This window comes from Oncorhynchus clarkii, chromosome 12 (genome assembly GCF_045791955.1).
Source record: "Oncorhynchus clarkii lewisi isolate Uvic-CL-2024 chromosome 12, UVic_Ocla_1.0, whole genome shotgun sequence".
Taxonomy (NCBI): Eukaryota; Metazoa; Chordata; class Actinopteri; order Salmoniformes; family Salmonidae; genus Oncorhynchus; species Oncorhynchus clarkii.
In genome coordinates this window covers 76,590,913-76,606,270 of record NC_092158.1, presented here as the reverse complement: position 1 = coordinate 76,606,270, position 15,358 = coordinate 76,590,913, and the positions used below count along the sequence as shown (strand labels likewise).

The 15,358-nt window shown below is 41.4% G+C and overlaps 2 protein-coding genes across 3 annotated transcripts; one reads left to right on the top strand and one right to left on the bottom strand.

The window, feature by feature from the left end:
* The first annotated feature begins 282 nt into the window (after positions 1-282).
* Positions 283-10,204, top strand: LOC139421336 (transcription factor Sox-10-like). The gene is made up of 4 exons (XM_071172114.1): positions 283-437; positions 4,200-5,056; positions 6,623-6,888; positions 7,001-10,204. Exons 2-4 carry the CDS (start codon positions 4,614-4,616, stop codon positions 7,780-7,782), a joined length of 1,491 nt encoding a protein of 496 aa, XP_071028215.1. The 5' UTR covers positions 283-437; positions 4,200-4,613; the 3' UTR covers positions 7,783-10,204.
* Positions 10,205-12,277: 2,073 nt separating this feature from the next.
* On the bottom strand, positions 12,278-14,820 carry LOC139421337 (DNA-directed RNA polymerases I, II, and III subunit RPABC2). 2 transcript variants are annotated; one of them, XM_071172115.1, is made up of 5 exons: positions 14,672-14,820; positions 14,340-14,409; positions 13,925-14,055; positions 13,086-13,157; positions 12,278-12,966 (listed from the first exon to the last, which is right to left on the bottom strand). In XM_071172115.1, exons 1-5 carry the CDS (start codon positions 14,689-14,691, stop codon positions 12,876-12,878), a joined length of 384 nt encoding a protein of 127 aa, XP_071028216.1. In that variant the 5' UTR covers positions 14,692-14,820; the 3' UTR covers positions 12,278-12,875. The 2 variants fall into 2 exon arrangements, with proteins under 2 accessions (XP_071028216.1, XP_071028217.1); XM_071172116.1 differs by having other exon boundaries at positions 13,925-14,052.
* Between the last annotated feature and the right edge of the window lie 538 nt (positions 14,821-15,358).

The following is a 15,358-nucleotide window of genomic DNA, read 5'->3' as shown; positions in this document are numbered from 1 at the left end:
AACCCAAATGCAGCATCTCATTCCACAGAATCTGATGGCACTGCAGCATAGAAATAGATAAGTAGCCTACCTAACCAAAACAATCGAGGCGTCTCCACATTATTCAGGTAGGCGTAATATTGGCATAATATTGATGCTAATTTTGACAGTGAGATCCTACCCTGCAGGAAACTGAGCAAAAATAATAATCGACCAATCACATTGATTGCGGGTTTTGCATGCGTGTAAGTTTGCTGCTCCTTTAAGACTTTTTCCCCCACTTTTTTCTTTTTCCTCACACAACGGAGCTCTTTAAGCCCCGGCGCGACACAGAGCAGGCATTCATAGAAGGGCAGCGCGAGCGAGGGGGCTAGGGAGTGAGCGCGAGCGTCACTTTGGCAACTCGGGAACACACGGACTCTCGTGCTAAGCGGGCGACCTCATTTTTCATTACTGAAGTAAGGCGCTTAGCTTTTGAAATACTTTCCTGTCTCTGCTGTTCTCTCTCTCTCTCTTTCTTTCATTTGTCAAATTATCAAGCCATAAAGTTCATCTAAATTGTGCAGTTAGAAATTATGTATTACACCTGCATCTTTTCTAAATCATTGTTTTATTTAAATTATTAGACTATTATTATTAGGCTATTATCATTATAACTATTACCATATTATTATTGTTACATTTAAAAAAATGTATCTTAGGATAATCCTGCTGTGTAAAGTGGGCATCGCCTGCTCTGTTATAGCAGGATATGATTATCGTGACTGGCAGGAGAAATACATGTTTAATACGCATCCCAGCAATATATTATATATATTTTTTGCAAATGTATGTTACAGACTATGTAGGTTAATACAAATAGGCCTACTGACATACAATTTCAATTATGAACCAGCTTCAAAGTTATGTATTCCGTTTAGGTTTGCCTTGTCGCAAACGGTCCTTTCGAAGATACAATTATTTATAGACCAGTGAAAAATATAGTTTTAGATATAACGTCAGATCGATCGAGTTCAAGTTGAAATCAACGAAACTTTTCCCATTAACAGCAACATTTGACTCCTTAATTACATCTACTGACTATCCCAACATTCATGACGCATGGGACTATTTTCAACGATATGAGGCATTTGACAAGTATTATGCCTATTTATTCGTGAGTATTTACAGGTTGACTAATATACTCATTTTACTCCATGTGTAACTCTGTGTCGTTGTATCTGTCGAACTGCTTTGCTTTATCTTGGCCAGGTCGCAGTTGTAAATGAGAACTTGTTCTCAACTTGCCTACCTGGTTAAATAAAGGTAAAAAAAATATATAAAAAAATAAATAAAACAAATTCATTGAGAGAAAGTTAGTCAACAAGATCATCCATTTCATAATGCGTTAAAAGCTGGACGTGTTCTCGTCATCTCTGATCAGTGGTTCGTGCCAACAACCTGTTCAATACATACAATATTCTAGACCTGCATCAGAACACAAACTCGAAGGCCAAATTCACGATAAAACTCAAATAGGTCATAGAATTGTCACGTTTTATTCAATTGTTTAGAGACAATTGTTTTGGAATTTTAAAAAATCGCAGTTTCAGATAGGCTATTCCACATTTCTGGATATGTTAACGTTTCTTATTTTATTATAATAAATGAACACGTTACAACTAACTAAGGGAAAGAGACTACAGCATCAATCATGGGAAAATATTTTCGTAAATCAAGGGAAATGTATTGTTAGGTCAAGCGATAAGAAGGGCTTTGGAGTCCACTTCTTTCATGTAAATTAATGACGGTTGCTATAGAAAAAGTCTAATTGATGGAAAGTTAGACATCATAAACACCAATTTAAGAGGAATGTAGAGAACAATCAATATACTGTAGGCTTCATAATATATATATACAGTAGAGCCTATATTGACAATAAATTAGATACGAGTTTTCAATGTGGACGAGCAAAAATTGGCATTTAACTCCTGCTTTAATAATCACAGGACAGACAACCCGTGTGTCTTTCATAGTTCTGAACTAATCTGAAGGACAACCTGGTGAAAATACTTTCTTTGTAAAAAAATGTGATAATTGAAAGAAATTGTCAATATTGAATCACATAGGAACTCTGTTCTGGCTGCAACCAACTCGAATGGGCGAGCACACCAAGACCGGAGTTGTCATCAATTATTGTCGCCTTATATGTCCATTACAAACCCGTTATTAGCCTATACATACACTACATGAGCAAAAGTATGTGGACACCCGCTCTTCGAACATCTAATTTCAAAACCATGGGCATTAATATGGAGTTGGTCCCCCCTTTACTGCAATAACAGCATCCATTCTTCTGGGAAGGCTTGCCACTAGATGTTTGAACATTGCTGTGGGGACTTGCTTCCATTCAGCCTGGCTCGCAGTCGTAGTTCCAATTCATCCCAAAGGTGTTCGATGGGGTTGAGGTCAGGGCTCTGTGCAGGTCAATCAAGTTCTTCCACACTGATCTCGACAAACCATTTCTGTATGGACCTCGCTTTGTGCACCAGGGCATTGTCATACTGAAACAGGAAAGGGACTTCCCCAAACTGTTGCCACAAAGTTGGAAGCATAGAATCATCTAGAATGTCATTGTATGCTGTAGCGTTAAGATGTCCCTTCACTGTAATTAAGGAGCCCGAATCATGAAAAACAGCCCCAGACCATTATTCCTCCTCCACTAAACTTAACAGTTGTCACTATGCATTCAGGCATCTTCCAAACCCAGTCCATTGGGCTGCCAAATGGTGAAGCGTGATTCATCACTCCAGAGAACACCATTCCACTGCTCCAGAGTCCAATGGCGGCGATCTTTAAACCACTCCAGCCTATGCTTGGCATTGTGCATGGTGATCTTAGGCTTGTGTGTGGCTACTCGGACATGGAAACCCATTTCATGAAGCTCCCAACAAACAGTCCTTGTGCTGACATTGCTTCATGAGGCAGTTTAGAACCCTGTAGTGAGTGTTGCAACTAAGGACAAACAATTTTTACCCATTCTGAGCATTTGTGTGGCCTACTACTACTTCACGAATGAGCCGTTGTTGCTCCTATATGATTCAATTTCACAATAACAGCACTTACAGTTGATCGAGCTGGCAGAGCAGACATTTGAGGAACTGACTTGTTGGAAAGGTGGCATCTGACGATGGTGCCACGTTGAAAGTCACTGAGATCTTCAGTAAGGCCATTCTACTGCCAGTGTTTGTCTATGGAGATTGCATGGCTGTGTGCTCGATTGTATACACTTGTCAGCAACAGGTGTGGCTAAAATAGCGAATCCACTAAATTTATGGGTGGTTGAGGTACAAGATGAGATGGCACAGTCCCGCCAATGCTCTGATAATTCACCACCAGTATGTCAGTATGTCAGTGGCATCCACATGTTACAAAGGATCAATTGGGCACAAGAGAGACAAGTATTATGAATTTAACTTCTACAATATGACTGATTCAACGATTAAATCAATTCCAAAACAAACAGCCTATAGTTTGTTATTACAGTTCACAAGTTCGCTTAATCAAAACGTTAAGGTCGTGTTGGCCTACACAGGCAGGCGTTGATTCTATCGACAAAACTACACATTTGACCCCAATAGGTCGCATACAGACACATAGCCTATACTTTTTCAAACAGACAGTGTCCAATTCACACACGCGCATACACACGAACCCACGCCAATTTATATTTCCAGCGCCAGCCCTTGTTTATCTAAGAGCTCCGAGGTATAAATCGAAGCCCTGTGCTGGTGCGGGCTCATATTATTCCAACACTTTCTCTCTGGGGAGCTTGCAATAAGTGCCAAACCTTAAACAGTAGCTTGTTAGCAGGAGTCGAGGCCTGGGCTAGAATAACAGACCGTCTGCACTAACTGTATGGGCTTCAGATTCACTTCTATATCCTAATTCCGAATAATTTTTATTACATCCTTTATATGCTAATTAAATGAAAGTATTCTGAGCAAACAATGTACCACAAACCCAGAGGTACCTTATTGCTATTATAAACTGGTTACAATGTAATTAGAGCAGTACACATACATGTTTTGTCATACCTGTGGTGGTATATGGTCTGATATATCAAGGCTGTCAGCCAATCAGCATTCAGGGCTCGAACCACCCAGTTTAATAATATGTTATATATTTCACTCACTAGGGTATTGTTTTCTAATACATACTCTACTTTATGTCCTTTGCAGTATTTAGCTAAAGGACTACAATTTCAAAGACTGCAGGGAGAGGACACTGTTCTACTGGAGCAAGAGGTGGGAATCAACAGGTAAACTGGGATCCACAATACGCGCTCAGCGTAAGATACCAGCAACACGGATGGAAAGAACTTTGATGAGGAATCCTAACAGAATTTTAGAACGTAGACTGAGAGTTGAGACTGACTGGGAGTTTATATAAAGGAGACCTCGAGTGACAGAAGCAATCCTTTCGTTTTAAACAGGCATAGTTTATATTCCTGAGAAAGGGTAAACTTCTTCATTAGTTCAGACATAGGGATAGGTCTAGGATTAGTAGTTGAACACCCATAGGCCAAGAAACTATACCCTGTGCACGTTCTGTTACTCACTTGAGGGAGGAAGCTTTCTTGGAAGAGGGGAAAGATGTCGGGAGAGGAGCAGAGTTTATCTGAGTTAGAAATGAGTCCAGGGGTCTCGGACGACGGTCACTCCTTGTCACCGGGTCACTCCTCCAGTGCAGCAGGCGGAGGAGACTCCCCCCTGTCCGGTCCGCAGCCCCAGCTAACAGGGGTCGGCGACGACGCCCTATCCGATGTAGCTGGCGGGATTTCCATCAAGTCCGATGAAGACGACGATCGCTTTCCTATTGGTATCCGCGAGGCAGTGAGCCAGGTGCTGAACGGCTACGACTGGACTCTCGTGCCAATGCCTGTGCGTGTAAACTCCAGCAGCAAAAGCAAGCCGCACGTGAAAAGGCCTATGAACGCCTTCATGGTGTGGGCACAGGCCGCACGGAGAAAACTGGCAGACCAGTATCCCCACCTCCACAACGCGGAGCTCAGCAAAACCCTCGGGAAACTATGGAGGTAAGGGAAAGCGTTTATTACAGCGTCGGTCCGCTTTGATAAACAACAATAAACATCCAGGGTTACACAAGTTCAAATGCGTTCTTAGTCACAACATTCTGGGTCAAAAGTTCAAAGGACACCTCATGCTACAGTAGACTTGAATTATGGACCCATAAAACATAAAAACAATTTAAAAAGTCATAGATTTTAGATTTTTCAAGGCAGGTTCCCTTCTTTACAGCAATGAGTTTCTCAATCAAATTAGCTGAGATATGTTAAAATAATATTCTACCAGCTCAGAATAAAGCTTGTAAAAGCCCACAACCTAATTAAAAAATAATAATAATTATGTTGATTATGTAGCCTACAGAAAACAAAAAACATGTAGTTCTGTGTTTTTTTGTAATCACATTATAGTGACTGGATATGCCCAATTTCATAACCCACTTAATTCATGGTGGTTTAGGAGGGAGATGGCTGCAGTGGGAATCACTGAGGTTCTTGTAATCCCCTCATCTATATATTTTAAAGCACAGACCATTATGGCAGATATACACTTTTACAGCCCTGTCATTTGTAATTGAGAGTGACATATTAAAGAACCTACTATGTAAAAAGATATCCAAGATTTTACTGGTCAACGGGTTGAATGGCTAGTTCGGTCAGCCTTTAAAACACAGATATGGAGGACTGTTGCTAGGTCAGACAAGTGCGTGCTGATGGGAAGGCCCAGAGAGGCTAATTCATTAACCTTATAAGGAGGCAACATTAATTAGATAAAGACTTGACCTTGAGCCTGCGCTTGATTGTATAATTGGCCAAGAAACATGCTGAACTGGGAGTCTCAAAGGTTAGTGTTTTCTCATGCCAGTCCCCCTGACTCCACCATCAGTAATATGGATTTATGTTACGTGCACAGGATGCATCTTTAGCCTGTGTCTTAATTTCATTAGAGTCCCGCCGAAAATCCCCTGGTGTGGGCAGGTTTTCTGATGCAGCTGTGCAGATGGTGGATCCGATTTAGAACGAGATGAAAATCAAATGAATGTTTCAGAGGCAAAACTGACGGTAGAAATAATCTCCACAGTAGAAATATTGTCGATTGTTGTTTTCTAAAAATGTTGTAATGCTAATCAAGGAGAATAGCAGCATTTCCTATGAGTGTGTTGCTATTACACCAGTTAGACGTAAAAAAAAGAGTAAAATACTAGAATACTTAGTAGATTGAATATAAAAGGTGATGTGTCCTAGTTGACACAGACCACCTGGTAAATAAAATGTCATTATTCTTCTATTGGAGTTGGCCAGGGTTATTGACCTCTGGGATGTGGAGGTGTCAAAGGAACCAGCACTGTGTCACTGTTATCTTAGCACACACATAACGGTCATCATGTTATCAAAATACATGCTGTTAAATGTTCTCAGACTACTGTAATTTCCTCATTCAAACAGAATGGCTGACTGCATTAGAGTTTGACACATGCATCAAATCAGCAGCACAAAACACCTCTACTTTAAGTTCCTCCTGACTGAAATTAAAATGTTCTATCATTGTTATTTCAAAAACGATTTTCTCCCTCATAGGCTCTTGAATGAGAGTGATAAGAAGCCTTTCATCGAGGAGGCGGAGAGGCTGAGGAAGCAGCACAAGAAGGACTACCCGGAGTACAAGTACCAGCCACGCCGCCGCAAGAATGGCAAACCCGGCTCCGGCTCTGAAGCTGACGGCCACTCTGAGGGTGAAGTCAGCCACAGCCAATCGCACTACAAGAGCCTCCACCTGGACGTGGCTGCCCACGTCGGGGGGGCGGGGTCTCCTCTGGCTGATGGACACCACCCACATACTGCAGGTATGCCACAGAGTCTGACCAGCCCTATCGATGCAGTTTGTCACACATCCCCATTCTAAATAATATACCACAAGCCAGGCTGACAATAACTCTGCTTTGTGTCTCCCCACAGGCCAGAGCCACAGCCCTCCTACACCACCCACCACCCCCAAGACGGAGCTCCAGTCTGGGAAGTCGGGCGATGGGAAGCGGGAGGGCGGTGGAGCAGGGAGCTCCCGTGGGGGAATGGGGGTAGGAGCGGAGGGTGGCTCTGGATCAGGGTCAGGCAAACCACACATTGATTTCGGAAACGTGGACATCGGTGAGATCAGCCACGAGGTGATGGCCAACATGGAGCCCTTTGATGTGAACGAGTTTGACCAGTACCTGCCACCCAATGGGCACCCGGGGATTGGACAGAGTGCTGGGTCTGCGGCAGCAGCAGGGTCCTCTGCATCTCCCTATGCCTACGGTATCTCCTCTGCCCTGGCCGCGGCCAGTGGACACTCTGCAGCGTGGCTATCCAAGCAGCACCAGCAGCATCATGCCTCACCTCTGGGCTCCGACCCCTCCAAGGCCCAGATTAAGAGTGAGGCCGGCTCGGGGGGACACTTTGCTGAAGCATCCTCAGGGGGTTCCCATGTCACCTACACTCCCCTCAGCCTGCCCCACTACAGCTCTGCTTTCCCCTCGCTGGCCTCCAGGGCCCAGTTTGCAGAATATGCTGACCACCAGGCCTCGGGATCCTACTACGCCCACTCCAGCCAGGCCTCAGGGCTGTACTCTGCCTTCTCCTACATGGGGCCCACGCAGAGGCCCCTGTACACAGCCATCACTGACCCGTCCAGCGTGCCACAGTCACACAGCCCCACGCACTGGGAGCAGCCGGTCTACACCACCCTGTCGCGGCCCTGACAAAGACCGGGAGCAGAGGGCTCTGGTGCAGATTTGGCCCCAACGGCAGACCCACAGAGCGGAGGAGACCTGGGTTGGAGGCAGTGGGGAGATGGAATCCCCTCCTGGTCTGGCCCAGATGCAGGAAGGCCTGTAGGGTCCAAGGAGGAATGGAAATCAGATGATTTTATGGGGTAACGTGTGGTGTATAACTTCAATGTTGAGTACTCGGAGGGTTGGATAAGAGAATAAATCAAATCCGTATTCAAATCTAGAGGCTTATCGTTGAAATGGTTTTATGATGTAAAGATGTCAACAGTACAGAGTGCCAGTGCTAGCCCATCCATCTACATCTCAGGCATGTTTAAAACAGATGAATTACATGATGTAACACAATATCCAATATATAATCAATGACATATTCTGTGATTGGCCTAGAGGCATATTTCCTACAATTTCTTGTATCGACTGAACCGCATACGTAAAATGTATACTCACATGACTGTAAGTCTCTTTGGATACATTTGTCTGCTAAATGACATACAGAATGCGCGTGCGTATAAGTTGCCTATGTTGTAATTGGAATATACTGTAAAACTATAACAAAGGGCATACAGTCCAGAAAATCTGTTTCTACAAATGTTTTATAAATTAAAATGACCAAAGTTTTGAAACCAAAACTAAAGAAAGATAAAAAATATTATTTAAGTTGTTTCTCTCTGTATGACACTGTATTACAGTACTACATTGATGTTGAATTAAGTACAACACATTTTTTTCTGACCTGATTACAGCTCTTTGGTGACATACCCTCAACACTACATTGATTTATCAACCTCAATATTTTTTTCCCATGGCACTGACTATTATATTGATTCAGCATTGTCTCTTTAACACAGAACATTTCAAAACTGAATAGCGAATAAGACAATACTACATAATGATTTGATATAATCATCTTCTATTAACCAAAATTGAGGTCATTAAGTATGTATCTTCAGTAGACATAATACATTATTTTCATTGTTATAAACTTTACTATTAATGTCATTATATTGCCAATGTTTTGCCATTACTACACTGAAAGTCTGCACCACTGCCCTCACATTTTAATTAATGGTTTGACATTCAAAATGTGTCTATACACTGAGTGTACAAAACATTAGGAACACCTGCTCTTTCCATGACATAGACTGACCAGGTGAATCCAGGTGAGAGCTATGATCCCTTATTGATGTCACCTGTTAAATACACTTCAATCAGTGTAGATGAAGGGAAGGAGACAGGTTTAAGAAATATTTTTAAGCCTTGAGACAATTGAGACATGGGCTGTGTACCATTCAGAGGGTGAATGGGCAAGACAAAATATTAAAGTGCCTTTGAACGGGGTATGGTACTAGGTGCCAGGCGTCCTGGTTTGAATGTGTGAAGAACTGCAACGCTGCTGGGTTTTTCATGCTCAACAGTTTCAGTTTCCCGTGTGTATCATGAATGGTCCACCATCCAATGGACAACCAGCCAACTTGACACAACTGTGGGAATCATTGGAGTCATCATGGGCCAGCATCCCTGTGGAATGGTCTCGACACCTTGTAGTCCATGCCCCAGCAAATTGAGGCTGTTCTGAGGGCAAAAGGGGCTGCAACTTAATATTAGGAAGGTGTTCCTAATGTTTTGTACACTCGGTGTACCGTATTCAGTGTAAAATGTTAGATTTGTAGATAGTTGTTGTAACATTTTTGCTACCTGTTTATGGCTTTTCTGAAATGCCATCACAGAAACACAGTTGCTTGAGATTGAGTGATTAACAGCATGCATGAATGAGTTCTCGAGTCTACAGAGGGTAAGATCTCAAACTGGCCTTTATGTCATGAAATACTAACCCCTTGTTTGCAGCAGAATAGCAACAATCCAAAGGGTTATTTTCTAAAGAGAGGTAACGAGAGACAACTCCAAAACAACAGTACCTGTAGTTAAAGTTGGATGCCCCTTCATGTTGTAATGTGAAATAATACCTTGTATGTTTATTTTATTCTAATATATGTGATTTCAATTATATTATTTTAAATAATGGTAGTGCTTCCTTTTGGCCCAGAACTACTTTTGGGCCATTTTTGTACATTATGTCTTGAGTGTAAGAAGCACATGACATTTCATTTTAAATCCTACGTCTTGCTTTAGGAATTGCTTGTTCTTATGAATATTACAATTATTATTTATATTTGCTGGTATTATGTTTTTACGCTCTGTTAACAGGTTTTCTTCACCATGTTGAAAACTCTTGACTGTTATTGTTGTTTTGGTGTTTTGTGTTTTCTCAGTAAGTGTTGCCAGCAGAACAAAACAACCTGTAAATACTAGCGGAAACAAGACCTTAGCGACGTGATGACTAATGAATTCCTCTCACACTAAATAAAACTGTATTCTTTCTGCTTTTGTAAAAGTCTGTCTCCACTAATATTTTTATACCGGCTGCCTTAAGAAAGGTAAGATGACATTGGACAACAAACAGTGAATTCCAATATACCATAAATGCTACTTGCCAAAGTGAATTATTTTCTTATTTTCCTCACATTGCAGAATTAGGCTAGGGTTAGGGCTTGGGCTAGGCGATGCAACAACAGCAGTTATGCACAGCTTGGAGTAACTCAATCATTGTTTTATACACTTAACAAAAGCAATTTCAGCGAATGGATCATGGCTAATTCAGTTAGGCTGAGTATGATTACAGAATATTGAAAACCATGGCAGCCCTCATCCATGAGCTCTAGGCACAGAACCCTTTTGCTGGATATTGCTGTTCTTTGCACAGGCTACACAGCACCATACAGACAACACTGAACCCCACTATGGTCCACTGCTCTGACCGGTCCCACTACACGCACTTCAGCAGTTTAAATCATGTGTGTGTATGCCTATGTCCATGCTTGTGTGTGATTGTGTGTTGTGGGTTAAGCCTGACTCTAATTCCCTCTATTTAATCGGCCGTGTGATACTTTGGTAAGACAAAGAGAGCCATTGAGAGGAAGCAGTGAGTGGAGGGAAACGGGGCAATGAGGGAGCCATACCCATAACTGCCTGGCCTGTAGCTCGCTGGGATACAAAGGGACTCTCATACTGGCTGCACAGTCTCTGCACCCCCACACTCCCCTCCCTGCTCAGGTTGGGACTGTAATGGGATTAAAACATTCCAAAACTGGAGAGAGAGAGATAGAGATGTGGGCAAAATGCTTGTATGATGGAGGAAAAGAGGGAGGCTGCAAGATATTCAAATGTTGTCGTTTCATGGAATGGGTATAAAAATGGACAGACGTTTCCAAGCAGAGGTGAATGGGGGGGGGGACAAGAGAACACAGGAGGGTGTTAGGTAAGTGTAGGCCCAGGCCAGACATTATGCACGTACGCCATCATCAGAGTGGATCTACCCTAGCGATGCCCCCTTTTCTGTGGTTGAGGAAATGGTCATGTGAAGATCTTGGGTCCCATATGCCGTGCCATCCTCAGGCAGGAAGTCTTCCAAATTCATTGAGACCCAAAAAGAAAAGCAAAAAAAAAAAGATCTAAAAAAAGACTCAAATGAAATGGTTTCCTATAAAAAAGCGTGACAGGCCAGAAACTGCACAGCCCTGGTTGACCAAGGCAAAGATCTATTTTCTTCCTGCTTGACGTGGGAATATCCCTCTTCTTTCCAACAGCTTTCTTTCTACTCCTTCGGCCTGTAGGAGAATGTCAGCCCACTGTAAGGACTAGAGTAAAACTAGACTGGGGTGTCATGGCCCCTTACACCAAATCTGCTAATTGGGCAAGGGTCCCTCTCCCAAACTTGGGTAGGGGTCGTTACCTCAGTAACACCCCATTTCCACTAAGACAAAGCACTGACTGTGCTTGTGTGTTTGAGTGTGTGCAGATAGAACAAGTAAGAGGGTGAGAGCTATGTCAGTTTCAGTATCTGTCCATCATTGGGAGGTATGGGTACAACTTTCTCAATAATATAAAAGAGTTGTTTGACTGTGGAACTCAAACTGGAGAAAGAACACTGACTGTTGTGAAAACATATCCATGCGATTTGGGGTGTTGGGTTGGATAGGTGTTTTATCTGTACTAAGTGTACAATTCAGAAGATCTAGGTGCAAGAGCTTTGTACAGTACAGAGTAAAAGACAACTGATACAGTAAAACCCAGCACAACACACAATCCTTCAGTCTATAATTGTGTTTGGGTCATGTCAGTGTGACTCAGTACTTCAGCCAGCCTCCAAGAAAAACATATGATGTTGATATCTCAGAAATATGACACAGATCTCTTAGAAATCTCAGTTCTTGGGAGGATTATTTAAAGACATTTTGCTCAGAGCATAGTTGAAATTGTTTCAGCAAGTTATTCACTCAAATTAATTTGTGAGTTGCACCATCTGTAGCAGATATTTAATTACAGATGTTTTGCAATTAACACTGCATGAAAAAATTCCAAATACTTTTTTTGCTTTAAACCTTATAAAAACAGTCAGAGACCTGCATGCAATAAGTCAATTGTGTTGGTAAGAAAAATACAAAAAGTACTTTCTTACAAAACAATTTAATCACAACAATAAAACAAAGAGCTCTTTCACAACAACTGCTCTTCCCGTCATAAAACTATTCATATTCACAATTAAATTTTTTCCTAACACAATGTAAATGTAGACATGAGTTACAATTCTCCCTTATGAATAACAGCTGTAATAACAGCACATAGCTTTTAGAAGCCCTACTTTCACTTCATAGAGTGTACATGCTTCAATACTTTCAAAATAAATGGAGATACAGTGGGAGGGGTCACAGGCCTAAAATGTAAAAAGTCTTATTAATTGAGGACTTCACTCTGCAGGTTGCCTGTAGAGCTGGTTGGCCCAGTGCAGGTGAGGTTATAGAAAAGGACCAGTATGTATGTAGGCATTTGTTCCAGCCAAGCAGTAACACACAAGATTTGACTAATCAATGAATCATAGTCTTAAATAGACCCTGACTAGTTAAATAAGGTGTGTTAATGCTTTCTGGAACAAAAGTTCACTCACACCAGCCTAGTGGGTTGCGAGGTGGTCTGGCCCTGCCTCTGCCAGTCCTGTTTGGTCTGGCTCAGTCTGTGATGATGAGCTCGTCGCAGCCCCAATCTTCATAACTGCCATCAGGAAGGTACCGCCGGATGATGATGGGGATCTTCCTGCACCTGTAACGGTCACACACTCAATCATATACTGAAGAGTAACATGCACTCTCCAAGTATCAAACTGTATAGACTCCTTCCATCATAAACTAGAAAAAAAAACGAGATTAATCATAGCTTACTTTAGCTCTTTCATGGCAATTTGCAGAGGGTCTGTCTCTCCCTCCAGCTCCACCATGACTGGGGCACACATCCTATATCACAGAGAAAGTTATGAATAGTGACAACATGACAGAGATAGACTATACATTCCTCCACATACTCAGCAGATTACCAGTCACCAACTAAACCTGCAGTTGACACCCGAGGTAGAGAATATGGCAAGAGCACAAGGTGAGTGGTACCTGTAGTAGTGGCAAAAATAAACATCTGTTGTAATATGCTGGGAACATGGCATCCACGTGGGAGATTTATCTTCCGTGTCCACTGCTGTCATTTTTTCCCTTTGTTGTACATCTTGTCAGCCATGCTGTAGGCATCAAGCTCCTTCAAACATTACGGTGTAAGCTTGTGATTCACGTTGGTTTTGGAAAGTTTTGTTGTAATTCTGTACCAAAACAGCTAGCTTTATGTTCGCTTTTGATCATTTAGAAGGCAGTCAGTTGTCATGTGTATTATGGTAGTTTTTTTAGCTAGTTGAGTCCTAGTTTCTCTGTTTCAATATTGATATTCACCTTTAGACAAATGACTGTCTTGAGTAAAGGCAAGACATGGGTGGATTCATACATATGCATTACAGCCATGTAAGAGATAAAGGTAATCTCCATATCGTATTTTAATTAACTTCCAAAATGTTAATTTGAGAAACCCATAGATGGTTACTAGCTAAAGCTAAGAGGCTTGACACAGGCTCTTTTTAATAGACCGTATTCACAGGGAGTCAAGGGCAGAAAGACATTTCAGGAAAGAAGCGGAGGTTTCACTTTCCTAGCGTATTGCAACACTGCTGAGGTGTACTCACGCTATCTGGAGGGCGCGTGTCCCCAGCACTCTGGCCCTTTCATATTTGGTCATGTATTGGGTTGTGATCCTCTTCTGGTTAGCCTGCGACCCCTCCCCTGCAGGCAGGATCTTCACATTCTCTTGGTCCTCCTCGTAACAGGTCAGGACAACAAGAAACAGACAGAGAGCGCAAAGAGGAAGAGGTTGGGAGAATTTTTATAAATTGAGTTTGAATTTATGAAATTGTTGAAAATTGAATAGGTGACAGACAGTAATGGATTGATTGTAGTGAAATAAAAAGCATCTGAGGAATATGACAGATGACAAGAGATTACTAAAACACTTTAAATCTGTCCAGATACAATGACACTTACTATTAACTTTAAGAGTTAATACCTTGCTAACTAGGGAGAACAAATAGGTAGCAAACTCACATCTTCAACGTTTTCCAGGTCATCTAATCCCTCATCCTCTTCAGCGTCATCAAAGTCTCCATCATCAAAACTGCAGAGGTAATAAGAGGAGTAAAGAATAATACACGAAAACGTGAACAGTGGAGAGTTGAGGCAACGTGAGCGAATTTAACAAGATAGATTTAACCAGATAGATTGGTTAACATGATTCATGTCCTCACTGGGAGAAAAATGAAAAGGTCACCACGTTGACATAAAATCAGAGAACATGGAAGGTTCCTACGTTGAGTCTAAAAAGACATGCGTTGTACTTAAAAAAATAAAATGTAGATAACAATATTCTATATACTTACTCTCCTTCGTTGTCGGACATGTTCCCTTACTTTATTTTTTTTAAACGAGTATTTAAAGCGAATTTATAGCGAATTTCAAGACGCTGTTGTTAACATCTAGACATAAACCGTTTAACCAACTTCCGGTCGCGTAGTGCGTCGACTTAATTGGTAGACTATCAACTGCACCATATTATATAGTTCCGCAGAGCGACTTAACACATGAACGAGATATGTAAAAAAAAAAAAAAAAATGTATATATATATATATATATATATATATATAGTTAAACATATATATTTAGGTTTATTTTTCCAAATGTATTATACTAACTAAACGTGTCTTTTTTTTTAGATCGTATAATGTAGTTTTGAGCATGATAAAATACCTATCATCAAGAAGTGGTTAATTCCCACATTGGGAGACATAAATAACAAAGATCTGAATACAGTGTGAATCTAAATCTCACAAAGATCTTGCCCAATAAATCAGACTGTACAGGCAATGGAAAGCATCGCCACAATCTGGAGTAGCAAATACTTTTTTCTTGAAATATACATTAGGCAAGGTGTATGAGGTACATTTGAAAAAAAAAACACACATTAAAATGACATTTAAAACATTATCAAAAGATTATGATCATACAAATATATTCTGTTCATACAAAGTACAATGTTTTATTAAATATAATTTAACAAAGTTGAACT